The 27683-nt window shown below is 44.8% G+C and overlaps 2 protein-coding genes across 6 annotated transcripts in view; one reads left to right on the forward strand and one right to left on the reverse strand.

The window, feature by feature from the left end:
• Positions 1–1962, forward strand: part of LOC132864490 (gamma-interferon-inducible lysosomal thiol reductase-like) — a 28846-nt gene extending 26884 nt beyond the window's left edge. For all 5 annotated transcript variants that reach the window (XM_060897920.1, XM_060897916.1, XM_060897919.1 and 2 more), the window contains 5 exons: positions 67–141; positions 331–420; positions 1048–1200; positions 1309–1377; positions 1741–1962. In XM_060897920.1, coding sequence (XP_060753903.1) covers positions 67–141; positions 331–420; positions 1048–1200; positions 1309–1377; positions 1741–1800 — 447 coding nt within the window. In that variant the 3' untranslated portion in view covers positions 1801–1962. The remainder of the gene's footprint in view (positions 1–66; positions 142–330; positions 421–1047; positions 1201–1308; positions 1378–1740) is intronic.
• LOC132864475 (NLR family CARD domain-containing protein 3-like) overlaps positions 1–27683 on the reverse strand; it is a 1256659-nt gene that overhangs the window by 1115338 nt on the left and 113638 nt on the right. The window lies entirely within an intron of this gene.

Genomic DNA, 27683 nt, shown 5'->3' on the forward strand with positions numbered 1-27683 from the left:
AAAATGATGCAGTATGAATTTAAAAGAGCTGAATTCTCACTAACCCCCCGGTTCTGTGTGCTGCAGGAGAAGCAGGTCGGAGACAAGTACGAGTTCACCTGTCAGCACGGATCAGACGAGTGTCTGGGCAACATGATCGAGGTGAGACAATAGAAAAGAATCAGGAGGCGGGGTCAGTGATGTCATTACAGCACCTGGCTCAGGTGTGTTCAGCTGTATGAGTGTGTGTTGTGGTGTGATGTTCGGCAGTGAGCGTTAGATCACATTACCAGCTGGTCCACACTGTAAAGAAATGAATGATATTGATGAGTGTACTATTTGTATGTTCAGACGTGTGTGATGAAGAAAGTGCCCGAAGCTGCAGTGCCCGTCATTTACTGCATGGAAGCGGCTGCGGATGTGGTGAAGGCGGCGGAACCTGTAAGTGTTCATTATCACTGATTTTTATTGACGCATCGACTCTGAGCTAGAATTTAATCTGAAATAAACCAACCTGGGACTGGAATTGGTCTCAATCTGATTTAGACCGACTTCCTGTAATCCAGACTGGTGTCTGTTGGACTTACACCAGCCTCAGTGGCATTTAATCTGGAACAAACTAACTCGGTCTGACCCAGATTAATTTACTGTCCTCGTTTGGACCCAGAACAGCCTCAAAGAGTCCAAACTGGCCTCGGATTTAATCTGGAATAAACTAACTTTTCCTCGACTTGCCTCATTCAGACCCGGACTATCTCTGAAATTAAACCTGATAGAACATATCACAAGCCGGATCTGACCTCAGTTTGACCCTATAGCATGAATATCAACTTAATCCCGGTCAGATTTGTGTCTGGACGAGCCTTAATCCAAACCACCCTGGCCTCAGTCTGCCTGGCCCTGAGAACAACCTGACCCGACTAATTTACCTGGTACCGTCTCAGACTAACTTAATAAAATAAAAACTAATAAAGACTAACGATCCAAACTGGGCTGGACATCAAACTGTGCTTTAGCTAAAGGTTCTCTCTCACTGCAGTATATTGATGGTGGATTGTGTGTCCTCAGTGTCTGGCCCTGTTCAGCCCACAAACGCGCTTTGGTGATGTCATGGCGTGTGTGAACGGTGACGAGGGAAATCAGTTAATGCACCAGAACGCCAAGGCAACCGCAGCTTTACAGCCACCACATGAGTACGTCCCGTGGGTCACCATCAACAGCGTGAGAACGATTATTCACATCATCCAACACCGTTTATTCTTCAATCTCTCCTCTTTAACCAGGCACTGAACTCCTGTGTGATGATGATGATGATGTATGTGTTTACAGGAGCACACTGATGACCTGCAGGAGAAAGCAATGGGCTCGCTCTTCCTACTCGTCTGCAGTCTGTACAAGGTGAGAGAGATGGAGGGACAGAGAGACAGAGAGACAGATGGGTTGATGAAGAAGAGACAGACACAAACAGACAGAAAGACCGATAGTGACATACAGAATGACAGAGAAACGGAGGGAAGAACAATGAGACTTACAGTGGGACAGAGATGGAGAGGGACGAAGAAAGAGATTGAGGGACAGACAGAGTGGTCGGTAGGGATAGAGAGAAAGAGGGATGCAGTGACAGAGTGATGGAGAATCAAGAGAGACTGAGGGATGGAGAGAGAAACCCACACACACACAGAAAGAGATGGACAGAATGTTAGGGTTTAAAGTTAATTTGCTGCTGGATGATGTGTTACTGTGTGTGTGTGTGTGTTCCAGGGTGAGGCTCCACCAGCGTGCTCTCTCGGAAAGAAGGCGGTAAAGACGAGTTACTGCTGAAGATGTTGAAATGTGACTGTAAAGCTGAATCAGTAACTCAGTGAATGATGACTGTAATGCAGTGGTGATTTTTCTACACACTGTTCAGTAACGCTGTACGAGTGTCGACACTAAAGCGCTCAGCCACAATTATTTGAATAAAACAACCTTTTACATCAATAATCTTTTTACAATCGTTTTAATATAATGTCTCCAGATCATCATTATATAAATAAAGAGGTTTAATCAGAAGTGGGAGAGAGAGAGAGAGAGAGAGAGACAGGGAGAGAGATGGAGAGAGAGAGAGGGAAGGAGAGAGAGAGTGACAGAGAGAGAGCGACAGAGAGGGAGAGAGAGAGTGACAGAGAAAGAGAGCAACAGAGAGAGATAGAGAGGGAAGGGGAGAGAGAGTGATAGAGAGAGAGAGGGAAGGGGAGAGAGAGTGACAGAGAGAGAGAGCGACAGAGAGAGAGGGAAGGGGACAGAGAGTGAGAGAGAGAGTGACAGAGGGAGAGATAGAGAGGGAAGGGGAGAGAGAGTAATAGAGAGGGAAGGGGAGAGAGAGCGACAGAGAGAGAGGGAAGGGGACAGAGAGTGACAGAGAGAGAGTGACAGAGATAGATAGAGACTTTGACTTTTAAAAAGCTCTTTATTACAATAACTCAATCAAAAACAGATGTCTTTACACCCCCACTTTTTAAAAAAAATTAAAATAACTTAATCAGATGAGGTAGTTACGCTCAAGTGGGACGTACTGGTCCCTCAAAAATATCCCTAAATAAAAGAACTTGCCCATTTATTTTACACAAGGCACTGTTCTGACACCATACATTTTCAAAGGAAGTAAGATCTTTCATCTCCCTATAAAAATGAAAATCAATTAAAATCCTGGACTTCACGAGAATTGCAAATCTCAAAACCAAATCATCATCCAGACTCAATTCGACCTTGTTCCTTCTGCTGACATATATGGCTAACTTAGCCTGCCCAATTAGAAAATTCAGTACTTGACACTTCTGACGATGCTTCTTAAAATATTTAAAACCAAAAATAAAAGTAGTCATTGAAAAATCTTCATTAAAAGCAGCAAACAAAGTCTTTAAAATTGAGAATAAAACACCCAGCCTCCCACACTGCATGAATGCATGAAAAACAGTTTCCCTCATTGCACAGAATGGACAATCGTGACTGACATTAGGGTTTAAAACTGAAATAAAAGCATTGACTGCTATTGCACCATGCAATATACGCCACTGCAAGTCCCCACACTTTTTAATTAATGGTGACTTGTATAACGCCCTCCAATTTGGTTTGACCTTGTCTTCAACCTGAAGAACACTGCGCCAAGGTGTGTCGACCCTCGTTTGAAGAGACTTTACATTCAAAGCTAAAACACACAGCCTGTACACCATCTTGGAAGAAGGTGACCTTGTCCCCAAAAAAAGCACAGGTTTATAACACACATCCGGACATTCATACCCATTTACAGAAATACAACAATTAGGGAATTGGTCATCTTTACTTGGAACCACGACCCCCATACTGTAATCAGCCAACATTTCTGTTATATTCTCAGACAGCAAAGATTTCCATTTCACCAGAGCTTGGTTAGTGAGACGAACTGATTTCACTGCTAAATGCGCAGCTAGCATCCCAGCATTGGAAAGAGTGGGTCCAGCAACTCTGATTAAATCCCCAAGAGTGGTCACCTTGGCCTTGAGGAGCATCTCCCTACGGATGGGACATCCTTCTGAAGACAGCTCCATCCTAGATCCATATACCAAAGGTTCCAGAAGTGTCTAGTGTAGAGAGCGGTTGCTTTGATCCTTGATCACTGTAAATAAGGACCACACCTTAAAAAGGTTCCGATAAAACACAGGCAAGTTTTTTAGGTTCATTAACTTAGGATTCATCCAGAACAAAGTCTTATCCAAACCCAGCCCCTCAAAAGACTGAAGGATGATGGATGCTGCTGCTTTCCAGCTGGTATTTACCGTCCCATTTAAAAACCTCTGCAAAAAGCGTAGGCGAAAGGCTGCCATCCGACTCGGTAGATGTACCAGACCATGTCCCCCTTCCTCTTTTGGAAGGTATAAAACACTTTGTGGAACCCAATGTAACTTATCCTAGAGCTGTGCAATATATCGTATTTTTATCGCGATATCGATATTGGTGTCAAACGATATCAAAATTCATAATATCGATATGAAACGATTTTTTGTCATTTGTCGAAAGGGACGTGCACAATATTTCTACAATGGCAATAAAACAACAATAACATTGACGTGACAGTAAGGTAAAACGAACCCTTCTGTCCCCTAAGGCACACCGTAGCCTTGCATACGTCATCCATTCTACTCCCGCGATATCTCCGCAACAGTAAAAAATCAATTCTTCTGTTTTCATACGTGTCGGGTGATTTGATATATTGATTTGTTAATATGTTGTTTGATTTGCTTGCTAATAGTTATAATAATACAATTAACATATTTACGTCATATTTTTGGATGTGGGACTGGGTAATGTAAAAATGGCATCTACGGAAGAAAACAAGCACAACAATATTAGCACATATCCAGCTTGCTAGCTGTGTTAGATGTGTTAAACCGTGTGGATTTAAGTGGAATAATTGCGAGTCGTCCTGTGGTCAAGGCAGCGTTTTAAGGTAAGGCAATTTGGTTATTAATGTTGCCCGCCGCGGCATGTTTACTTGGGTTCATTTGATTTTGACTTGTGCATCTGCAGCTAGCATCATGCTTTGAAGTAGGTTCTGCTAAGGACGGGTTTATTGCGCGATGTAGACGGACTCAGATGTAATTACATTGTTTTTAAAATTCCGTGCGCTTAAAACGGTGTCCCCCTGCTAATCATGTAGCCCTAATCATGTGTTGCTTTTACTTTTCGAGTGAAATATCTCTGCAAATGGTATTTCAGTGCTGACATGCCAAAAAGATAGCGGAGTCCACATTTGGAAGATGAAGGAAGAGAAGCCTGATGCTTGAAAATAGATCGCTTAATCCACAACGCATATCTGTATTTGAGACATAACCTGCAACTAGTGGGGATGTTTTGGAATGACTGTGCATGCGGTGTTTTTGGCCACAGAACACTAACCCACAGTAGTAGGAGGACTACTGGGTTCGTGGATTTTGTCTGTTGACTGAGCGAAGCATGGGGTTTGCCTTGTGCCATTTCACGTAGCATCTAGCCGCAGTGCCACCTACACTTTCAGGGAATGTTTACATGCCGCTGAGCTATTTTCATGTATGTTAATTCTTAAGGACTTGTCTCTATATTGTGCGTGTTCACACACGGACTGGCCATCGGGAGTAGCGGGAGTTTTCCCGGTGGTTCAGTGTGGGCCGGCGGAGAAAAAAACAAAACAGTTGCGCGCTGGCCTTTAATATGATAAGCAATGTTAACAGTTTCTTTAAGAAACTGTTAACATTGTTTATTACAGTTGCGCGCTGGCCTTTAATATAAGCAATGTTAACAGTTTCTTAAAGAAACTGTTAACATTGCTTATCATATTAAAGGCCAGCGCGCAACTTTTTTTTTTTTTTTTTTTCTCCGCCGGCCCACAAACTCCCGCTACTCCCGATGGCCAGTCCGTGTGTGTGCGTGTTTAATGTTGGTGTCTTAACAACACACAAGCTTACGTTGTAGTGTGTGTGAGAGAGAGATTTTATCCTTGGCTGGCTACGAGCCAGTGTGGACGTTACGCAGTAATCACTGGTAATAGCAGCGCTGGCTCCATCCTCTGTGATCGGAAATGTTGAGTGAGGAGAACGTGAGCCTTGTGCAGGCGATAGGACCTATGCAAAGTACGTGCTTGCACAGTAAATAGTTTAAGTAAAAGGCGTTTCAGGGTACAACGGGAAGGGTTGACAGGTAGCCTATGAGGCCTGTACTATAAAAATGTGGCCCGGTGCCTCAGGTGTTGATGATCAGGGCTTTAAAAAAAAGGTGTATAAATATCGTTTTAAAAATTGCGATATCGATATTTACTGAAAAAATCGTGATATTGATTTTTTCCAATATCGAGCAGCCCTAACTTATCCCAAAAAAAATTTAATAAGATGGACTGGATCTTTGATAAAAACTGGACAGGAGGGTCAACACACGCAAGGCGATGCCAGAGGGAGGAAGCAACCAGGTTATTGATGACAAGTACGCGCCCTCTGTAGGACATATTTTTCACCAAAAAATTCCATTTTTCAAGGCGGCCTTTAACCTTTTCGACAATTCCATCAAAATTTTTTTGCATAAAAGAACCATTCCCCAAATACACACCCAGGTACTTAAAACCATCTTTTGTCCATAATAACCCGCCAGGAAGAGACGGTGCACCATTAGGCCACTTGCCAATTTGCAGAGCTTCACTTTTTCCCCAGTTTACCTTAGCAGAGGAACATACTTGAAAATTATTAAAAATTTGCAACATGGTATTAACTTCCCCCTGGCTACTTATAAGTATGGCCACATCATCTGCATAAGCAGATAACTTAAAACTGTAGTCATAATTAGGAAACTTAAACCCATTGATACTACTCCTTAATTTAATCAGAAGCGGTTCAATGGCCAAGGAGTAAAGCATACCTGACAAGGGACAACCTTGTCTAATACCCCTACCTACTTTAAAAGGAACGCACAAGTCACCATTTATTTTCAGTATACTTTCAATGTCACTGTACAAAGCTCTAATTTTGTAAATAAAACCAGGGCTAAAACCAAAGGCTTCTAAAACACAAATTAAATAATTATGCTCAATGCGATCAAATGCCTTTTCTTGGTCAACTAATATAAGGCCAAAATCCAACTTTTGGTTATTCCCAATTTCTAAAATATCTCTTATAAAAGCAATATTGTCATGCATCACCCTCCCTGGCACACAGTAGTTTGGTCAGGATGAATTACCTCCCCCAAAACCTTAGACAGTCTACCGGCCAACAATTTAGATAGCAGACGATACTCTGCACAGAGGACTGAGACAGGTCTCCATGATCTTATATCGCTGAGATCCCCTTTCTTTGGCAACAGGGTAATCACTGCCCGTCGACAGCTTAGAGGCAACTTTCCCCTAGTCAAGCTATCGTTCAATACAAGCAGCAAATCTGCACCAATGACTGGCCAGAAACACTTGTAGAATTCAATGGGCAACCTATCTATGCCTGGTGTCTTGCCACTCTCCATGCTTCGGAGAGCCTCCTGCAGTTCCTCTAAGGTCAAAGCCTTACAGAGGTTCACATTGGCTTCACTAGACACTTGTGGGAAATTCTCAAGAAAGTCATGAATAAAAACCTGCTCACTGGGTAGTTCACTCCTAAAAAGTTCTTTATAAAAATTGACCGCTCGCTTTCGAATTTCTCTTTTATCAGTCAAGAGTGCTCCGTCCTCTGATTTTAAGGAATGCAGCAGCCGTTTTTGGCCATTCTTCCGCTCTAGACTGAAAAAGAACTTAGACGAGGCATACATCTGTTCGGCATTTTGAAACCGTGATCTGACCAAAGCACCTTGAGCAGGGATATCTAGTAAGTCCGCCATTATTTTTTTTTTCAAATTCAACTTTATAATATCCTGGTCGCTTGATTGGCTTACTAAATCTTGGAGCTCCATTATATCCTTTTCCAAGAGTTTAATATTTTGAGCTATGTCTCTGGTCACATTGGAAGTATACTGTTGACATAGTTGTTTTATTTTGGTTTTGGCCATATCCCACCACTGCTGAACAGACTGAAAAGAAGACTTCAGAGGACTAAAATCATTCCAAAAAAATGTAAAAACCTCTCTAAAATGGGCATCATTTAAAAGGCTAGAATTAAAATGCCAGTAAGCACTCTTAGGCTTAATATTATTAATAAATAATTTGCTAAGAACCATACAATGATCTGAAAACCCAACTGGAAAAATAAAACAACCTCTATAAAAGCTCAGTTGATGTTTAAAACCATAAAATCTGTCTAATCTTCCCAAAGATATTCTGTTGCCATAAGAATGTACCCATGTATACTGTTTTTGCATATGATGGAAGTTACGCCATATGTCAACTAAATCATGTGAGCTAATCAGCTCAGCAAGTCTTTTTTGAGATGGCATATGCGGTTCAACATGGTTTCTGTCCAGGCCACTTGCAGTGCAATTAAAATCCCCACCCAACCCTAAAATATCATCAGAATCGCAATTTCTAAGGGTGCCTTCTAGAGTCTGCAAAAAAATCATTCTATCTATGGCCCTGGTTGGAGCATAAACACATATAAAAACAAAACATTTTTTCTCTACCTGGGCTTTTACTTTTAGAAGTCTTCCACAGACTACTTCCTCAACCTGATAAGTGGTAGGCATAAAATTTTTTGAAAAAAGAATAGCAACACCTCCGCTAGTGGAGTTATTGTGACTTAAAATGGGAAAACCTTCAAACTCTCTTTCCCAGTCTAGACTGTTCCCTATATCAGTGTGGGTTTCTTGTGCAAAACCCACATCAATCTTTTTTTGTTTAAATAATTCAAAAAAAAGTGCTCTTTTAGCACGGTCCCTTGCACCATTTAAATTAAGTGAGGCAATATGCAACTCACTCATGAGCTGGAAAAATAAGAAAAACTTGAACATTATGTAAGTTAGCTGAGGCAAATTTTGACTGTTTTTAATCATTAAGATCTAACAAAGCTCTTAGCTTAGTTAGAATTTTCTTTAAACGATAGACCTCAGTGTTTTCAAAAACTCCATCTGCCATGTAGGTTTTCACTTTCTGCATAAATTGCTCAACGTCAGGGAAAAACTCATCGATTTGAACATGTCGTATAAACTTCGTCTTTGCAAGAAACATTTTGATTTCGTTTAAATCATAGGAACGACTTGGATAACCACTTTGGCGTAAGGTGCAGTGCACACTACAGTCAGACACCTCGCCCTCACTTTCAACATCAGTAGTAGTGGAATGTAGTTCAATTAAACTATTTTTCTTTGCCTGACGTCGGGGCCGCGCCTTCCCCTTCCTTTTATTGGGAACTTTAAAACCCTCATCGTTAAAGGTGAGTGACCCATCTTCTGCCACAACTGGGGTAAGAACTTCACTCTCTTGTGAATTAACCTCACTCATTTCTGCATCAAATTTGACTTGCTCACTCACTGATTCAGCTGAAACTACCGGATCAGTGGGTGCGACATTGGCTGTTTCAGCTTCAGTTTGCACTTGTGACACGGGTGGATTTTCTGCCCCCTCACCACCTCCTTCAGTTTGCACTTGAGGTGCGAGTGGATTTTCTGCCCCCTCACCACCTCCTTCAGTTTGCAAGCCACTCTGAGAGGCCTGTCCAGCATCATTGTTACTTTCTGGTCGCTTTTTAGGACAAGAACGTACCATATGCCCAGTTTCCCCACAGCCAAAACATCTCATAATATGGGTAGTTGCATATACACCATAATTGACACCATCCACCTTGATATTGATGGCCAGATCCAAGTCACGGTTCCCCTCAACAATCATAAACACAAAGCGCCGAAAGGACACAACATGTTTTAAAAGTGGCGATTTGCTAGCTATTCCAATCTTTTTCACTGATGAAACAACTTTGCCATACCTAGATAATGATTGAAGCAACACTTCGTCTTTTATAAAAGGCGGAACGTTGGAAATAATAACCTTCTTCGAAGGTGTTGCCAACGGAGTCACAGGAATAAATTCACCATTTACTCCAATGCCTCTTTCAACCAAAATGTTTACAAATTCAGTCTTTGCAAGAAACACAACAACCGCTTTATTCATACGTGCGGCAGACACTATATTTTCATGCCCAATGATTTTCGCGATTGCCAAACTGCAATCCTCTACACTATCAGAGGAAATGATCCTAATTCCGTGTTGCCGCGTTAAAGTTTCAAACCTCTCCGCGCCTGAAGCCGTCATGCTTCCGACACCAGGGGAGCAGACGCTCAAGCTTGGGAGGAAAAACTAAACTCAAAAAAACAAACTCTACACTAGCCACAATCTACAAAACAACCATAAGAAAAGAAAAAATACCAAGAAAAAGTTAGAAAAAAGAGAGAAAGGGTGCGAAGCACCCAAACGACTCACTCACACACGCTCCGCAGCTCCACCCACTCACTCACGCATGCGCACAATGAGAGAGAGAGAGAGAGACGGAAGGGGAGAGAGAGTGACAGAGAGAGAGAGCGACGGAGAGAGAGGGAAGGGGACAGAGAGTGACAGAGAGAGAGTGACAGAGATAGATAGAGAGAGAGAGAGAGAGAGAGAGGGAAGGGGAGAGAGAGTGACAGAGAGAGAGAGAGAGAGAGACGGAAGGGGAGAGAGAGTGACAGAGAGAGAGAGCGACAGAGAGAGAGGGAAGGGGACAGAGAGTGACAGAGAGAGAGAGAGAGAGAGAGACAGAAGGGGAGAGAGAGTGACAGAGAGAGAGAGCGACAGAGAGAGAGGGAAGGGGACAGAGAGTGACAGAGAGAGAGTGACAGAGATAGATAGAGAGAGAGACGGAAGGGGAGAGTGAGTGACAGAGAGAGAGCGACAGAAAGAGAGGGAAGGGAAGAGAGACTGACAGAGAGAGATAGCGATAGAGAGAGAGACAGAAGGGGAGAGAGAGTGACAGGGAGAGAGAGGGAAGGGGAGAGAGAGACAGAGGCTCTGGATCCTTTCTTCCGTTCTGCTCAGTTCACACTGTGCTCCAGTTTTCCTTTTAGCTGTTTACTGTCTGTTGAAAAGAAGTTGATGGATTCCTTCAGTTTTTCACTTGAGTTCTTGATCAATACCTCCACCACTTCCCCTCCCCTCCCCTCCCCTCCACTCCCTTCCCCTCCCCTCCCTTCCCCTTCCCCTCCCCTCCCCTCCCCTCACCGCACCAGAAATCTGGTGTAACCCTGAGCTCAGTTCACTACAGCAGCGCATTAGTGTCAAAACCTTACGCAGCTGGGGTAGGGGGGATATTCAGAGAAAAAACTCATAATTTCTCATATTAAAGTCTTACATTTACAAGAAAAAAAACCTCAGATACTCTCTCAGACAACAATCCCATGCTCCCTGGCTGCAGTGCATTGTGGGAAATGTTGAAAATCTCAGCATTTTAATCTTTTATATTGCGCAATCGAAGAGGAAAGACTACATTTCCTACAACTCACTTCTACATCTGATTCTATTTTTAATTCCATGAGAAAGTTTTGTGACAAAGTTTAAACCTAAATAAAAAGCCCCTGAGAATCTACATCAACTCTCCTGAGAGATCAAAGAGAAACTGTACTAATTACAGCTTTGAAGACTTCGAGTAAAAATCGTAAAATGTAATGTATATGTGTTTGATTTTAATTTAAAAACAATCATCAGGACTGGCAAAAAAACGTCATGTGAGAGTACCATTTTTACATTTATTCTACGCTCATGTCAGCGAGCACCAATCAGGAGTTCAATTCCGAGATTTGTGGGTGACAACGAGCCACGATTTCAGCGGCAGCAGCAAAACAATACATTTACAGTACTGTGCAAAAGTATTAGTCCCCCCCTCCATTTTTTCATCCAAACTTTGTTAGAGATTTCTATTTTATGACTTCTACATTAGGGCAGCACAGTGGTGTAGTGGTTAGCACTGTCGCCTCACAGCAAGAAGGTCCTGGGTTCGAGCCCCGTGGCCGGCGAGGGCCTTTCTGTGCGGAGTTTGCATGTTCTCCCCGTGTCCGCGTGGGTTTCCTCCGGGTGCTCCGGTTTCCCCCACAGTCCAAAGACATGCAGGTTAGGTTAACTGGTGACTCTAAATTGACCGTAGGTGTGAATGTGAGTGTGAATGGTTGTCTGTGTCTATGTGTCAGCCCTGTGATGACCTGGCGACTTGTCCAGGGTGTACCCCGCCTTTCGCCCGTAGTCAGCTGGGATAGGATCCAGCTCGCCTGCAACATTGTAGAACAGGATAAAGTGGCTACAGATAATGGATGGATGGACTTCTACATTATCGAGTCAAAACATCACAAAAACATTTTAGAGTCCAAACGCTCATTTTTTTCCAGCTCAATGTTACAGGAAAAAAAAAAAAGTTTGTATCTGAGCAGTATATTCCATAAGAGACACTTTTCAGATGAAAAAAGAAACCATAATGAAGGCTGCTGGGGTTTGGTGTAAAATGAAGAAGTGAGTGTGACAGTCAAAGTATCCAGAAGAACTGTGGCTGGTTCTGTAAGATTCTCAGTAAAACCTACAGATCATTTCCACATAAAACTGACCTCATTGGACCCGAGATGGATATTTTTTTGAAATCAAAGGACCGTCTCACACCAAATACTGACTTTGTTTCATTTATTACGGCTCACTGATTACTATTCATAGGGTTTTTTAAATGTTGAAACATTTCATTTCATTATTTTTAAGCCATTTTTTGGTTGACAGCCTTTCTTTACTTTTGCCGTAGACTAAGTAAGATCACAGACCCCTCATGGGTCCAGTGGGATCCCAGTTCTAATACAAATCTCTAATTCATAGTAAAAGTTAATTTATAGTATAGTAACTTTCCACTGTCACTCTGCAAAATGATGAGAATGATGATGATTAGTAGTCATGCCATTTTAATTAATTAATTTATTTATTTTATTCTGTTTGCGCGCACACACACACACACACACACACACTCCTTGTGTCAGCACCAGGCAGTGTTCAGGTTGTCAGGGACCAAACAGCGAGCCAAGAGGACACAGAAGTTTTTGGTTCAAAAGGAAGGACTTTATTTACCCAAAAATGTTTAAAAAGTTTACAAAGACCAAAATGAATAATAACTAGGCCAAAGAAGGGGTCAACAAAATATAACTTGACTTGAGACACAGACACGATGTTAACGCAACAAAACTCACTTCCCACAATGAGACAAAAGGGAACAGAAGAACAAGCCTTTATTTATCACATGCACACTTCAAGCACAGTGAGATTCATCCTCTGCATTTAACCCATCTGAAGCAGTGAACACACACAGCAGTGGGCAGCCACACTACAGCACCTGGGGAGCAGCTAGGGGTTCGGTACCTTGCTCAAGGGCACTTCAGCCCAAGGTTGCCCCATGTTAACCTAACTGCATGTCTTTGAACTGTGGGGGAAACCAAAGCACCTGGAGGAAACCCATGCAGACACAGGGAGAACATGCAAACTCCACACAGAAAGACCCCCGCAAGCCTCAAACCCAGAACCTTCTTGCTGTGAAGCAACAGTGCTAACCACTACACCACTGTGCCACCCAGATATAGTAGCTCGGCCAAACCAAATGACACGGAAGGGGTAAACAAAAATAAACACTGGCTACAGACAGATACAAAGCAAATCTAACTAAAGCCAAAATTCCCTCGGGCACATGGTGAGACGTGGGACGGCCTAATGAGCAGGCTCCAAGATTTAGGTCTCCCCAGCCCTCAGCCATACCTTTTACCCAATCCAGAAGGGACCGTCCCCAACGCTCAAGATAACTCAAAGAAAACTCAAACAAAGAAACACATTACTGACAAACAAACATAGCTTTCGCAACCCTACAGTGTTAAAATGTGTGCACTCCATATAAAACAATGTAAACGTAAAGCAAATAAACTGTAAATCAAACAAACTGTGTTTTTTGTCAGTCATTTGAGTTTGATTGTATAGATGAGTGTAAATGATAGACTAATGAGGTGCAAAGGTAGAATGTGGAATGATTTTACCCTGTGGCCTTCACAAGGTGATGATATCATGGGTTAATCACAACTGTGTGTGTGTTGTGAAATATTTACAGTGTATATCTGTGAAGATACTCAGTCATCCAGGTACATAGTAATCTGTGGTTGGTAGAAGGGAGCAACTGGACTTGCTTGAAAAGTCTTGAAGACGTTTCGCCTCTCGTCCGAAAGGCATCCTCAGTTCTGTCTGTCTCTGTTCAGTGATGGTCGTTCCATTTTTGTCAACCTGGAACGACCATCACTGAACAGAGACAGACAGAACTGAGGATGCCTTTTGGACGAGAGGCGAAACGTCTTCAAGACTTTTCAAGCAAGTCCAGTTGCTCCCTTCTACCAACCACAGATTATTTACAGTGTATTATTAGCATGTCCTGGTCCTACACATATTCATTTGTTCTCCAAAAGATGCATTATTGTGGGGTTTTTATTTTTATTTTTAAATTTTTTTTTCCAGTTCAGATTATTGTGCATTCCTTAATAAAACAATCTGGTAACTTTATCTGTAGCTCCACCCCAATCTGTGTTGTAATACTCTGATTTTAGAGAGGATTTACGTCATTAAAGTTTTTAAAGTTCTGCTGGTTTGTTGTGAAGTGTTCAGGTTCCTATCAGACTCTTTTAAAGGAAATGTTAAAGGTTTCACTGGAAAAACAGAACACTGAACCTGTGTGTGGGATGTAGACTAACCACAAATGACGAAATAGAATGAACGCACACACCCACACACCCTTCCTCATTCTGTTTCCACATTTCCAGTTTTCATCACATGTCCAACTGATTCTCTAGTAAATCAGATTTTATTGGATTTATTAACATGTTTAATATTAATATAAAAAAGTCATTATTTAAGGCAGGATTAGATATGTGAGTTGTGCCACAGGGTTTTTGTACCAGATGCTCTGTTTACAGAATGCATAGAAATGGCATTGAAAAGCGTGCAATATTTTACACCGTTTTCGCTGGCTGATAGACATATAAACTACAACGAGAGACTCAAAAGACTTGTCTTATTACCGTTGGAATTCAGAAGAGATATACACGATCTAATTCTCCTATATAAAATGAGAGCTGGACTTATTAATGCAAACTTTGACCATCTTTTGCTTCCTGTAACATCACATTACGCTACTCGAAACTATGATCCTGTATATATTCATCCTGTTTTCTCCCACAGTCAACAGTACTTTGCAAAGTCATTTTTCCCTAGAACTATTAAACTTTGGAACAATTTGCCTAGTTTTATAAAATATGCCAACACAGTTAATCAATTTAAGAATTTACTTTATTTTCAATATAAAGACAAGTGAAAGTTATACATTCCGCCATAGTTAATCAATTATATTAGTATATCCTAAATTAATTCTACACATAGCTTTATTATCAGTTGTCTCTGTTTGGTCATGTTTTTTAATTGAATAAGTCAGTTTGGAGATGTGGTCGAGCAGAGTCAGCTGATAATTATATTTTTATATTATACTGGGGTTTTTTTGTTCTTAACTGCTTGAATATAATTTATATTTTTTGTAACTTTGTAAGGGGTTGAATTTCAATTGGGGCTTTGCCCTGTATTCTTCTCCTGTCACCTTTGTTATTTATTGTTATTTATTTGTAAATGCTTATATGTTTATATTTGTGGCAAATTTTAATAAACTAAATATTATACTTTCTTACTGCTCTAGCTAAGAGGGAAAACAGCATGGCAGCTTGGTTAAGTCCACAAGAACCGTGTGTTTTTTATTCGTTTGCTCCCTTTACATTTTACTTCACTCATGCATGCCCATCATGCTACCGCCACCTAGTGGCGGCTCCATAAATGCAGGATACAACATCCCTCCACTCTTAGAAACGTTACAACCTCCCCAAGAAAACCCCTTAAACAAAAAACATCAACATAACATCAACATAAATCAATACCACTAACTCAGAGTGGGGGTAGACTGCCCCAGCTCTGGTGGACTCGGAACGGGGATTATTCTGCCCCAACAGCTCTGGCCACTCTAACTACAAATTCAGTTTCTCAGGAGCCTTCCTTGCCCTGCATGAACGAAGAGGGCACTCTTCTTCTTCCCTAACAGCCAGCTCTGCTACAGGAGGAAGAGGAGTCTGCTCTGCTGAACTCACGTCCCCCTCCAAGGTAGCACAGGGCCTCTGTTCATGTTCCTCAGGCTCAGTGTCTGGTAGCCTGACTGGCTGCTCAGGTCCCGTGGCATCAGCATCCCAATCTGCCCTGGTCTCTGGTTCCGGGTACTCGTTCAGCTGGTGGCGACCCTCTAATCCCCTTCTTGCTAAAAGGTGGTCCACATGGCGCCTATGCACCTGGCCTTCCACCCAGACCCTGTAACTGAGAGGGCCTGTGCTAGAGGTGACCACACCTGGTACCCATTTCCGATGACCTGTGAAATCCCTCACCCACACTTCGGACCCTGCCGTCAGAGCCCTGGCTTGTCTGGTGCGGTTCTCCCTGCAGATCATGCGTTCTTGGCTCTGGAGGACCTTGGCCTGAGTGTCTGGCTTTAATAGGTCCCATCTTGTCCTGACAGGGCGCCCAAACATCATCTCTGCTGGTGATCTGCCTGTTGTTGCATGAGGTGTTGATCTGTATGCTGCTAAAAACCTTGCTATGCGCATCTTAAGTGACCCCCCTGACCCCTTGGTTTTCTTCAAGGCCCTCTTGACTGTCTGTACCGCTCTTTCGACTACACCATTCGTGGACAGCTTGTAGGGGGCAGATGTTATGTGCCTTACGCCATTAGAAGACAGAAAACCCCTGAACTCGGTGCTCGTGAATTATGCCGCATTGTCTGACACGACTGTGTGTGGCAGGCCATGGATGCTGAACAGCTCTCTCAAGTGCTCAATTGTTCCTGCTGAGGTGGCAGAACTGACTGGAGCAACTTCCAGCCATTTTGAATGGGCATCTACTGTTATCAAAAACATCTCACCCTGAAATGGACCTGCGTAGTCTATGTGAATTCGCGTCCATGGCTTTCCAGGCCATTCCCAAGGAGTGACTGGTGCCTGGGGGGGAGCATTTTGAACTTCTTGACAGATAGTGCAGGCTTGCACTTTCTGCTCTATTTCATTGTCCAGCCCAGGCCACCACATGTGAGCTCTGGCTGTCGCCTTCGTTCTCGAGACTCCTGGGTGTGGTTCATGAAGTTCATCAAGCAGTATCTCACGAGCTTGTAATGGAATCACCACACATAGTCCCCAGAGCAGGATGCCGTCTTCCACACTGAGCTCCACCTGCCTTCTAAAAAATGGTCGCAAAGCCGCAGCTGGGAGGCCATCCCTCTTTGATGAAACGGCAGACCTTTGACAGTATATGATCTCTTGCAGTCCACAACTTAAGCTGCTGACCTGTAATAGGGGCTGTCTGAAGCTGTCTAAGTAAGCATGTCAGTTCAGCTGGACGGTGAGTCTCCCTAGGCCTTTCAGGAAGGGGAAGTCTGCTGAGACCATCAGCATTGGTGATGGTCGGCCCTGGCTTGTACCTGAGAACATACTGATACTGAGCCAGCAGTAAAGCCCAGCGCTGAAGGCGTGGTGAAGCTGTCGGCTGAATGTTCTTAATCTCCCCTAGGAGGCCCAGCAAGGGCTTGTGGTCTGTTTGTATGGTAAAATCACGCCCGTACACATATTGGTGGAACTTCTTTACTGCAAATATTACAGCAAGGGCTTCCCTCTCCAAATGAAAGTAATTTTTTTTCAGCTGGCGACAATGAGCGAGAGGCAAAACAGATAGGCCTCTCAGTGTCTTCAATCCTATGCGACAAAACTGCTCCAACTCCATACGGAGACGCATCACAAGTTATGATTAGGGGCAACTGGGGGTCATAATGAACGAGTAGTGGTGATGCTGAGAGCAAGTCCTTTGACTTCTGGAATGCCGCATGCTGCTGAGAGCCCCACACCCACTTTGCCCCCGCCTTTAAGAGACAGTGTAGGGGGGCCAACACTGTGGATAAATCTGGAAGGAATCATCCATAGTAATTAATCATTCCCAGGTAAGCCCGCACTTCAGAAACATTTTTGGGGTCTGGGGCCTCTCTTATAGCTCTTACTTTCTTCTCCAAGGGTTGGAGACCGCTGGCAGTTACCCGGTGGCCCAAATATTCAACTGCTGGGGCCATGAACTCGCACTTAGACCTCTTTAGCCTGAGACCTGCTTCCTCTAGTCGTGTCAGCACCTGACTGAGGTTTTGGAGATGGGCTTCCTCCGAGGGACCTGTCACAAGGACATCATCAAGGTAAACAGTTGTGTGTGGAATCCCCGCTAATAAGTTCTCCATGGTCCTCTGAAATATTGCACAAGCTGAGGAAACTCCAAAAGGAAGACGTGTGTACTGGAATAACCCCTTATGAGTGTTAATCGTCACCAGCTTACGTGAATCTTCAGCCAGCACCAACTGTTGGTAGGCATGGGACATGTCTAGTTTAGAGTAGCTTGTGCCACCAGCTAGTGTAGCAAAAAGCTCCTCCATTCTTGGTAGTGGGTACTGTTCTAGTTTGCTGTTAATTTATAGTCTCCACATATCCTTACAGTATCATCTGGCTTTAGCACAGGCACAATGGGTGCTGCCCAATCAGAGTGTGTAATAGGTTCAATGACACCTACAGCTTGTAGTCTGTCTAGCTCTGCCTCAATCTTAGGTTGCATGGCAAAAGGCACGGGCCTGGCCTTGCAATAGCGAGGCTTGACAGATGTGTCGACATGGAAACGAACTTCCATACCTTTCAGGGTCCCAAGCTCATCCTTAAAGATGTCCTTATGTTTGGAGAGAACATGTTGCAGCTCACTATCTGACACCTTGAAAATTGGCTTGAACAGTTCTTTCCAATTGAGACACAACACGCCCATCCAGTCCCGCCCCAACAGATTTGGTCCCCGATTCCGAACCACCAGTATGTCCAGAGCTGCTGTCTGTCCCTCATAGTGAGCATCAACTGTAGTTTTGCCCTTAACTTCAACCTTCTCCCCTGTGAATGATCTCAGAACAACTTCAGAAGGTTTCAATGCTAATCCAGGGGTTGCACCTTGTATTTTATTGAAACAGTCCTCCCCTATCACTGTTCGTGATGCCCCAGTGTCAACTTCAAATTGCACTGGACTGTTATTCAGCTCTACTGTAGCCACAATGGGGCCATGTGGCTTCTCTTTCGGAGCCATGAGTCTGTTCCTCCTCTTCCTCAGACTCTTGAGGCAGAGTGAGCTCTGACATAAGGTGAGCAGCCTTAGGTTCCTGCCTCTGAGTGGATCTGCCTTTATCCTGTTTGCACCGCTTACACACTCGGGCTATGTGACCAACTTTTTTACAGTAATGGCACACTGCTTCCTTGAATCGACACGAATCAGCTGCGTGTCCATCGCCACAGCGATAGCAGGTCACTGACCTTGTAGCTTGTCGCCTTTGAGTGATAAACCCTGGGTTTTCAACCTGATTAACTTGAGCAGTAGGCTGCAGGGTCTGTGCACCTTTATCTGCTGCTTCCAGTGCGATCGCTTTATCAAGGGCAGACTTCCATGTTAAATCAGGTATTGCCAGTAAGCGGCGCTGTATTTGCTCGCAACCTATGCCCCAAACAAGCTGATCTCTCAACCGTTCTTCCAATGTAGCGCCAAAACCGCAATGCGTGGCATGATGTTTTAATTTGACTACATAGGATGAGACTGCTTCCCCCTGTGCTTTCGTACAGGAGTGGAATTTAAACCTCTCCACGATTTCATTCGGGTTTGGGTTGAAATGTTCCCCTACACGTTTCACTAAGTCCTTATAATCAACTTCGGTGGGTTTTGATGGGGCTATCAAGTCTATTATTATTCCATACAGACTACTGCCACAAACAGAGAGGAGAATGGCCCGTTTAGTTTTGTCCTGCGTTACCTCATTGGCTTCAAAGTAGAATTCCAATCTCTCCACATATCTATTCCAATTTTCTGATTCTGGATCAAAGGCCTCCACTTTTCCAAAGACGGACATCTTCACGGCTTTTGGACGTTCTCACTTCCAGTTTTTCGGATCAGTAAACTCAGGCCTTCTTCAGTAGGCTAACGCAGTAGTCTTGTATGCTTTATCCTCGTCGCCAAAATATTATACTTTCTTACTGCTCTAGCTAAGAGGGAAAACAGCATGGCAGCTTGGTTAAGTCCACAAGAACCGTGTGTTTTTTATTCGTTTGCTCCCTTTACATTTTATTTCAGGGCAGCACGGTGGTGTAGTGCTTAGCGCTGTCGCCTCACAGCAAGAAGGTCCTGGGTTCGAGCCCCGTGGCCGGCGAGGGCCTTTCTGTGTGGAGTTTGCATGTTGTCCGTGTGGGTTTCCTCCGGGTGCTCCGGTTTCCCCCACAGTCCAAAGACATGCAGGTTAGGTTAACTGGTGACTCTAAATTGACCGTAGGTGTGAATGTAGGTGTGAATGTGAGTGTGAATGGTTGTCTGTGTCTATGTGTCAGCCCTGTGATGACCTGGCGACTTGTCCAGGGTGTACCCCGCCTTTCACCCGTAGTCAGCTGGGATAGGCTCCAGCTTGCCTGCGACCCTGTAGAAGGATAAAGCGGCTAGAGATAATGAGATGAGAATGAGACATTTTACTTCACTCATGCATGCCAATCATGCTACCGCCACCTAGTGGTGGCTCCATAAATGCAGGATACAACACTAAACTAATAAACAGACGACATGAGGAAGAAACCTTGAGAGGAACCAGACTCAAAAGGGAACCCATCCTCATTTGGGCAACAGCAGACAGCCTGACTATAACATTAACAGTTTTAACATGAAGTCAGTTTCGTTGATGTTATAAACTCTTCATTGATGGAAACTTGAGTGCAAAACTGTTCATGACAACTGCAGTCCTAAAGTTAGCAAGTCAGCTGTAGTCCTCAACCATAAAAGCATTACTGTAAGTTCAAGTTCAAGTCAACTTTGTCAATAATGCCATATGTGTAGGACATACAAAGAATTGAAATTGCGTTTCCCTCTTATCTGCAGTGCAAACAGTAATAAACATGAAATATAAAATATAGGTACAAGATATAAACTATAAAAAGGAAAAAGGAAAAAAGGGGGGAGGGGTTACACACACAAGCTAAAGCTATCTAAGAAAAGACAAGACAGTGGCAATCCAGAAAGTGCAAATGTGGCAGTGTGAACAGAATTAACGGTATAAATTTAAATGTGATGAATGACAATATAAACAGAATGAACAATGTAAACAGGAACAGCAGTCTGACATTATAGTAATTATCAGTATAAATATAAATATAAATAAATAAATGGCAGTATGAGCAGAATTTTCAGTGTAAGTATAAATATGGCAGATATGACAGTATAAACAGTGTAGCAGTGAAGTCTATCAAAGATTAAAGATGTATAAAGTGTAAACAGTGTTGTAAACAGTTTTTATATAGTGCAATTAACTATTAAAAAAAGGCAGTATGAGCATAATTTTCAGTGTAAGTATAAATATGGCAGATATGTGAAAAGTGTAAACAGTGTTCTAAACAGTTTTTACATAGTGCAATTGAATTCCGTTACAGTTCATTAAAGTGGCTGGTGACATTTGGTTTGTGTATTAAGGGAAGGGGGTACTGGCCTGGGAGGGAGTTCAGCATCCTGACGGCTTGGTGGATGGAGCTGTCTCTCAGTCTGCTGGTTCTCGCCCGGAGGCTTCTCATTCTCCTCCCAGAAGGCAGGAGGCTGAAGAAGTGGTGGTTGGGATGGGTGGAGTCGCCCGCAATGCTGAGTGCTCTGCGGGCCAGGCGTGTGTTGTAAATATCCTGAAGGGAGGGTAGGGGGACACTGATGATCTTCTCAGCTGCTCTCACTATGCGCTGTAGGGTCTTCCGGCAGGATGCAGTACAGCCGCCGTACCACACAGTGATGCAGCTGGTCAGGATGCTCTTGATGGTTCCGCGGTAGAAGGTCTGCATGATAGGGGCTGGTGCTCTAGCTCTTTTCAGTCTGCGGAGGAAGTAGAGGCACTGCTGAGCTTTCCTGGCCAGCGATGCGGTGTTGCTGCTCCAGGAGAGATCCTTGGTGAGGTACACACCCAGGAACTTGGTGCTGCTCACTCTCTCCACAGCGGCACCATTGATGGTCAGTGGAGGATGCTGGGTGGAGGCTCTCCGGAAGTCAACAACCATCTCCTTCGTCTTCTCCATATTAAGAGAGAGATTGTTGTCTCTGCACCACGCGGCCAGTTGGCTCACCTCGTCCCTGTAGTATGACTCATCATTGTTGTTAATGAGTCCCACCACAGTCGTGTCATCCGCAAACTTGATGAAGAGGTTGCTGTTGTGTGTTGGTGTGCAGTCATGGGTCAGCAGGGTGAAGAGAAGGGGGCTGAGCACACGTCCTTGGGGGGGCCCCTGTGTTCAGAATGATGGTGCTGGATGTGTTGCTGCCGACCCGGACTGCCTGTGGTCTTCCGGTCAGGAAGTCCAGCAACCAGTTGCAGAGGGAGGTGTTTAGTCCTAGACAGTCCAGTTTCTGTATCAGCTGCTGGGGAATGATTGTGTTAAATGCTGAACTAAAGTCTAAGAACAGCATCCGCATGTAAGAGTCCTTAGTGTCCAGGTGAGTGAGAGCTGAGTGGAGAGCGGTGGAGATTGCATCATCAGTGGACCGATTGGCCCAATATGCAAATTAGTACGGGTCCATGGAGGGCGGGAGGATGGATTTGATGTGCTGCATGACTAACCGCTTGAAGCACTTCATAATGATGGGGGTCAGTGCCACAGGGCGGTAGTCGTTGAAGCAGGATGGAGAGGCCTTCCTTGGAACAGGGATGATGGTGGTGCTCTTGAAGCAGGTGGGAACAACAGCTTGGCTCAGGGAGGTGTTGAAGATGTCTGTGAGCACTTCTGTGAGCTCCTTTGCACAGTCCTTTAGCACATGACCTGGAATGTTGTCAGGTCCTACAGCTTTGCGGGTGTTGATCCTGGAGAGGGATCTCCTCACACTGGCTGGAGACAGGGACAGCACCTGGTCATCCGGAAGGGGTGGTGTTTTCTGTGCAGGCATGCTGTTGTTGGCTCCAAACTGTCCAAAGAAGTTATTTAGACTGTTCAGCAGAGTGATATCCTTGTCACAGGTCTGTGGTTGAGGTTTATAGTCCGTGATGGTCTGTATCCCCTGCCACAGGCTCCTTGTGTCTCTGCTGTCAGTGAAATGATGGGCTATCCTGCTACTGTACTGCTTCTTTTCTAGTCTGATGCCATGGGACAAGTTGGCTCTTGCTGATCTCAGACCAGCCTCATCACCTGCTCTGAAAGCAGCGTTCCGGGCTTTCAGTAACCAATAGACTTCCCCCGTCAGCCATGATTTCTGGTTGGCCTGTACTGTGATGGTCTTAATGTCTGTGACATCATCAGTGCATTTACTAATGTAGGCTGTAACAGTGTCTGAATACTCCTGGATGTTGATATGGTGGTTGTAAGTGGCTGCCTGCTTAAACATGTCCCAGTCTGTGATGTTAAAGCAATCCTGAAGTGCTGAGGAAGCACCCTTTGGCCACACCCGTACCTGCTTCTGGACTGGTCTGGTGACTTTGACCTACGGCCTGTATGCTGGCATTAGCATAACAGTGATGTGGTCTGAAGCACCAAGATGGGGGAGGGGTGAGGCCTTGTATGCTCTTCTCAGTGTAGTGTAAACCTGGTCCAGTGTGTTGTTTCCCCGTGTTGCAAAGTCAATGTGTTGATGTAACTGAGGAAACACTGTTTTGAGATTTGCGTGGTTGAAATCCCCAGCTACGATGGGAAATCCCTCTGGATGGACTGTCTGTTGGTTGCTGATGGCGCAGTACAGTTCACTCAGTGCCTTGTCCCTATCGTTGTTGTTGCAGCTGGGAGGAATGTAAACTGCAACAAGCAGGATGGCAGAAAACTCCCTCGGTAGATAGAAGGGCCGACATTTGATGATCATAAACTCCACAAGGAGTGAACAGTGTCTGCAAACTACCACAGCGTCCTGACACCAAGCATCCCTGATATAAACACAGACCCCGCCGCGGGTCTTACCTCCTTCAATGAGGGCTCTGTCTGCTCAGTAGCATGTTAGCCAGTCGAGCAGGATGGCGGAGTCCAGTATGCTGTCGTTGAGCCATGTTTCCGTGAACACAAAAACACAGCACTCTCTCACAGCCTGCTGGGTCGCTCTCAAAAGGTGAATATAATCCAGTTTGTTATCCAAGGAACGTACATTGGTGAGTACGATGGACGGTATAGCCGGCTTGTGTGGATTAGCCATTAGCCTGGCTCGGATACCCCCGCACTTTCCCCACTTCTGCTTCCTCTCGCACTCCCTATGGCGCTTCCTCTGCAGGTGTGCAGCAGTAGTGGGGGTCGATGTCAAAGCAGGCCGCCGGAGTAGGCCGAGGTCATGTAGCTCCTTAGTGTGCCGGGATTAACTTACAGAAAAAAGTGTTGTCAATGTCAAAAAGAGTCCCATGGCTGTATGTGCGCCTCGGGACAGACAACCACGACGAAAACATACCATCACTCGAGCACACCAACGAAGACAAACATATAAACACCACATTATCGGGACAGAGAGGAGCCGCTGCGTCTGCACGTGCCGCCATTTTAGTGTTAAAAAAAGAGCAAGTGTCAAGAGCATCTTCCAAGTGTGACTTTCAACTGTCCATAAGGGGCCGTCTTCCACAGGAGCGATGTGATGAGCCTCCAGCCAGACACAGGGCATCAAGATGGTTCAGGCAGGTCTGAGGAGCAGAAGAGGTTCAGCATCTTGATCTCAGGATTGACCTGTAACTCGGAGGGGCAGACAGAGTTGGGGGAGGGGAGAAAAAGAGAAAGAGAGAGAAAACAGGTTGTTAGGTATGCCCAATGTCACCTGATAAGTAGGAACAGTAGATATTTTGCACTGAGTGCAAGCAAGGACTCCAGCAACTAACTATGACAGCATAACTAAAAGGGGAGAGCCAGAAGGTAACACAGGCATGAGGGAGCCCTGGGACATAAAGCAGCAGCCACTACACCGTCAACAAACTCGAGTGAGCAAGCGAGTGGGGACTGACAGCATCCATACATCCCAGTTTACCAAAACACTCTGTCTGAGGATCCTCCAGATCTACACCTTTACCTCATAAACACCATTAACACAAGGCTTGACTAAACAGATCTGTTTTCAGCCGAGACTTAAATACTGAGACTGTGTCTGATTCCCGAACACTACTTGGAAGGCTGTTCCATAACTGTGGGGCTTTGGAAGAAAAGACTCTGCCCCCTGATGTAGCCTTCACTATACGAGGTACCAGCAGATAGCCTGCACCTTTTGATCTAAGTAGGCGTGGTGGGTCATAGAGGAGCAGAAGTTCACTCAGGTACTGTGGTGCGAGAACATTCAGTGCTTTAAAGGCCAATAGTAGTATTTTATAATCAATACGAAATTTCGTTGGGAGCCAATGCAGTGTGGATAAGACAGGGGTGATGGGGTCATATTTTCTAGTTCTAGTAAGGACTCTTGCTGCTGCATTTTGAACTAATTGGAGCTTGTTTATGCACTTATTGGAACATCCAGACAGTAAGGCATTACAATAATCCAACCTGGAGGGAACGAAAGCATGAACTAATTTTTCTGCATCATGTAGTGACATTAAATTTATCTTAGCAATATTTCTGAGATGAAAGAAAGCTATCCGGGTAATGTTATCAATGTGAGTTTCAGTTCCAGTATCTATATACACACTGGAGTTTCTTCTTTACAGGGACACGCCTACAGCACTGCCTACAGCCTCACCTACAGCACTAATGTCTCTTATAAGTTCTTATAAATATATTTAAAAGTCAAATGCAGCTCAGTTTTGACCTTGTGCTCATTTCATTTAATTTTACTTTAATTATTAGACTTAAACACTTTTACTGATTAAATTCAGAATCACATATTTTTAGGACTAACTCAGTTTAACTTTGGGATGTATACAGAAGTTTCACTCAGAATAGAAAGATGTTTAAGTGGAAGTTACATTTTTTTGTAAACTAAGTGCCTCTGACAGACAGGATCCTTCATCTGTCAGAAATATACTCTCCAGAAATCACTCCCTGTTAGGACTAGGACTGTTTTGGCCTCTAGAGGCCGCTGTTATTTCCTTTTCATGTCATGTTTATTTTGGCCTCTAGAGGCCGCCACTGTTCCTGTGTTTTGTGTTTGTGTTAATTGCCTAATTATCTTCACCTGTGTCCTTAATTAGTTTGTCTATTTATACCCCTGAGTTCAGTCCTCTTGTCACGGAGTCTTTGTGCTGTTATGTTTATCTCCAGTTTCCTTTGTACTGTGTTTTTTGATCTTCTTAGCTTTTGAATTTTTGCACTTTGCTTTTCTTTTGGATTATACTCTTTGGTTTTTTTTTTGTCTTTTGTTTTGCCCTGTATATAGTGTATATAGTTTAAATAAACCTTTTGATTCTTTTTCTACTTCCGCCTCACGCCTCTGCATTTGAGTCATTCCCCTGGTGGCCTAGTGGGGGTTTGCTGGATTATCACACCAACGAACCAGGTTCGAATCCCAGCAATACCCTAACAGAAAGACTCCGTCATGACCGACTCAGCAGAGGCTGCTTCAACTGTCTACCCGGCCAACCTTCAGGGAATTATGGCAGCTTTGACACGCTTCGGAGCGACCATGGACGCTCATGGACGTACGCTCACCAGCCAACGTGAGGCCCTCGCTCGCCACGAGGAACTGCTTCAGCAAATTGGGAAAACCCTGGCACAGCTGACATCTCTGCCTGCATCTCCTGCTCCTGATCCAGTTCCTGCTCCTGATCCAGCTCCCACTCCTGCTCCAGTGCCTCCTGCAATGCTGCCTTCTTCACCTCGCGAACCCAGCCTTCCTGCACCACAGAGGTATGACGGCAAGCACAGTGAGTGCCGAGAGTTCCTTACCCAGTGTCAACTCACCTTTGAGCTTCAGCCTACCACCTACACTACGGATCGCCGCAAGATTGCCTTTGTGATCACCTTATTAGCTGGTAAGGCGCGAGCCTGGGCTACTGCTATCTGGCAAAGACAGGGACCTGAGTGCTTTGATTTCCAGCTGTTTTCTGAAGAGATGCTTCGGGTCTTCGATCAGGCAGACATCAGTACCGACGCAGCCCGAAAGCTCATGTCCATCCGGCAAGGAGGAAGCGTCGCAGATTACGCCATCTCGTTCCGAACACTCGCAGCAGTAAGTGGATGGAACGAGACTGCCCTGGTGTCAGCCTTCCACCATGGTCTGTCTGACCCCATCAAGGACGGTCTGGCCTCTATTGGATGCCCAAGTGACCTCGAAACCCTCATCTCACATGCTATTCGTCTGGACAACAGGATGAGAGAACGCCACCAAGCCTTGAGCCCCCCCAGCCTCCCTACCTCTACCTGGAGACCGTCTACCTCCTTCAGTGACTGTCCAGAACCCATGCAAGTGGGTCGTACTCGCCTCTCCGCATCTGAGAGGGAGCGCAGAAGGAGGGACAAGTGCTGCATCTACTGTGGCAAGCCTGGTCACTTCCGAGCATCATGTCCCGAACTCTTGGGAAAAGGACCGCCCCGTCCAGCCGAGGGAGGGTTGTGACGGGGCCTACCCTCTCTCCCGGACTCCCTGGCCAAGGAATCTACATCCCGGTCTCCATCTCCTGGGGTGAGTCTGTCCACTCTTGTCAAGCTTTGATAGACTCAGGGGCGGCTGGGAACTTTATGGATATTCACTTCGCCCAAAGCATCAATATTCCGACTGCACCTCTTGAAGTCCCACTGTCTGTGTCTGCCCTCGATGGCCAAGCGTTAGGTGATGGAAGAGTCACCCAAGTTACTTCTCCAGTTTTCCTCCAGTCTCAAGGTCACAAGGAAGAAATATCCCTGCACCTGATTCCTTCACCTGAGTTCCCAGTTATTCTAGGCCTTCCTTGGCTTACTCGCCACAACCCTCGCATAGACTGGGTAACAAGCCAGGTTGTGGAATGGGGCCCTGCATGCCATGCCTCTTGTCTGCTCTCTAGCTCTCCTGTGTCTCCTGCCGAGCCCCCTGATCTCACCGAGTTATCTCAAGTTCCCACAGAGTACTGGGATCTCAAGGAGGTATTCAGCAAGAGCAGGGCCGCCGTTCTTCCTCCGCACCGGGCCTACGACTGTGCCATCGACTTGCTCCCTGGGACTACCCCTCCTCGTGGCAGACTGTTTTCACTCTCTCAGCCAGAACGCAAGGCCATGGAGGAATACCT

The sequence above is a fragment of the Neoarius graeffei genome, chromosome 17 (genome assembly GCF_027579695.1).
Source record: "Neoarius graeffei isolate fNeoGra1 chromosome 17, fNeoGra1.pri, whole genome shotgun sequence".
Classification (NCBI taxonomy): domain Eukaryota; kingdom Metazoa; phylum Chordata; class Actinopteri; order Siluriformes; family Ariidae; genus Neoarius; species Neoarius graeffei.